At 60.2% G+C, this 1,096-nt stretch overlaps 1 protein-coding gene across 1 annotated transcript in view; it reads right to left on the reverse strand.

The window, feature by feature from the left end:
- SHANK3 (SH3 and multiple ankyrin repeat domains 3) overlaps positions 1-1,096 on the reverse strand; it is a 66,231-nt gene that overhangs the window by 46,904 nt on the left and 18,231 nt on the right. The window contains exon 2 of the mRNA XM_011942258.1: positions 871-1,074. Coding sequence (XP_011797648.1) covers positions 871-1,074 — 204 coding nt within the window. The remainder of the gene's footprint in view (positions 1-870; positions 1,075-1,096) is intronic.

Genomic DNA, 1,096 nt, shown 5'->3' on the forward strand with positions numbered 1-1,096 from the left:
TGCTCACTGCACACTGCTCACACTGCCAGCTCAATGCATACACTGTGCCCACTTGCACACACTGTGCCTGCTACACTGTACATACTGTGCACACCTTGTCTGCTCACTGCACACACTGCATACTGCCCATACTGTACATCCTTTCCTGTGCCCACTCGCTGCACACATTGCCTGCTTGCTGCACACACTGCACACTGCTCACACTGTACGTCTTTACTGCTCACACTGCCAGCTCACTGCACACACTGTGCCCACTCGCTGCATACACTGTGCCTGCTCGCTGCACACATTGCACACTGCTCACACTGTACATACTATGCATGCCTTGCCTGCTCGCTGCACATTGCACACTGCCCATACTGTACATCCTTACTGGGCACACTACCTGCTCACTGCACACTGTGCCCACTCGCTGCACACACTGTGCCTGCTCACTGCACACTGCTCACACTGCCAGCTCAATGCATACACTGTGCCCACTTGCACACACTGTGCCTGCTACACTGTACATACTGTGCACACCTTGCCTGCTCACTGCACACTGCCCATACTGTACATCCTTACTGGGCACACAGCCTGCTCACTGCACACACTGTGCCCGCTAAATGCACTGTGCCCACTCGCTGCACACACTGCCTGCTCACTGCTCACACTGCCCACACGCTGCACACACTGTGCCTACTCATTGCGCACACTGTGCCTGCTCGCTGCACACTGTACACGCTCCCTGCACACACACACACACACACTGCCTCCACCCTCACCCATCCCACTTGTGTTCCCCACTGCCGTGCCCTTCACTGGTCCCGCCACGGAGCTTGGTGGTCCACCCGGCGCGCTCTTCAGCTCACCCCCCCGCCGGCCACTTACCTCCAGGTAGGGCAGGGGCGTGTCCAGGTTGGGCGGGTACTCCTGCAGGAGCCGCTCCTCATCCAGGAACTTGCCGGCGCGGCCCCGGGAGGGCGGCTGGAAAAGCCCATAGTTGAGCGCGTCCTGGAGGCTGTGGTTGAGGGCGCAGAGCACGCGCTGCTTGGCGGCCCACACGGGCGCGGCCGGGTCCAGGCGCAGGCACTTCTGCAGCGGAGCGGGCTTGTGA

The sequence above is a fragment of the Colobus angolensis genome, unplaced genomic scaffold, assembly GCF_000951035.1.
Source record: "Colobus angolensis palliatus isolate OR3802 unplaced genomic scaffold, Cang.pa_1.0 Scaffold208, whole genome shotgun sequence".
Lineage (NCBI taxonomy): Eukaryota > Metazoa > Chordata > Mammalia > Primates > Cercopithecidae > Colobus > Colobus angolensis.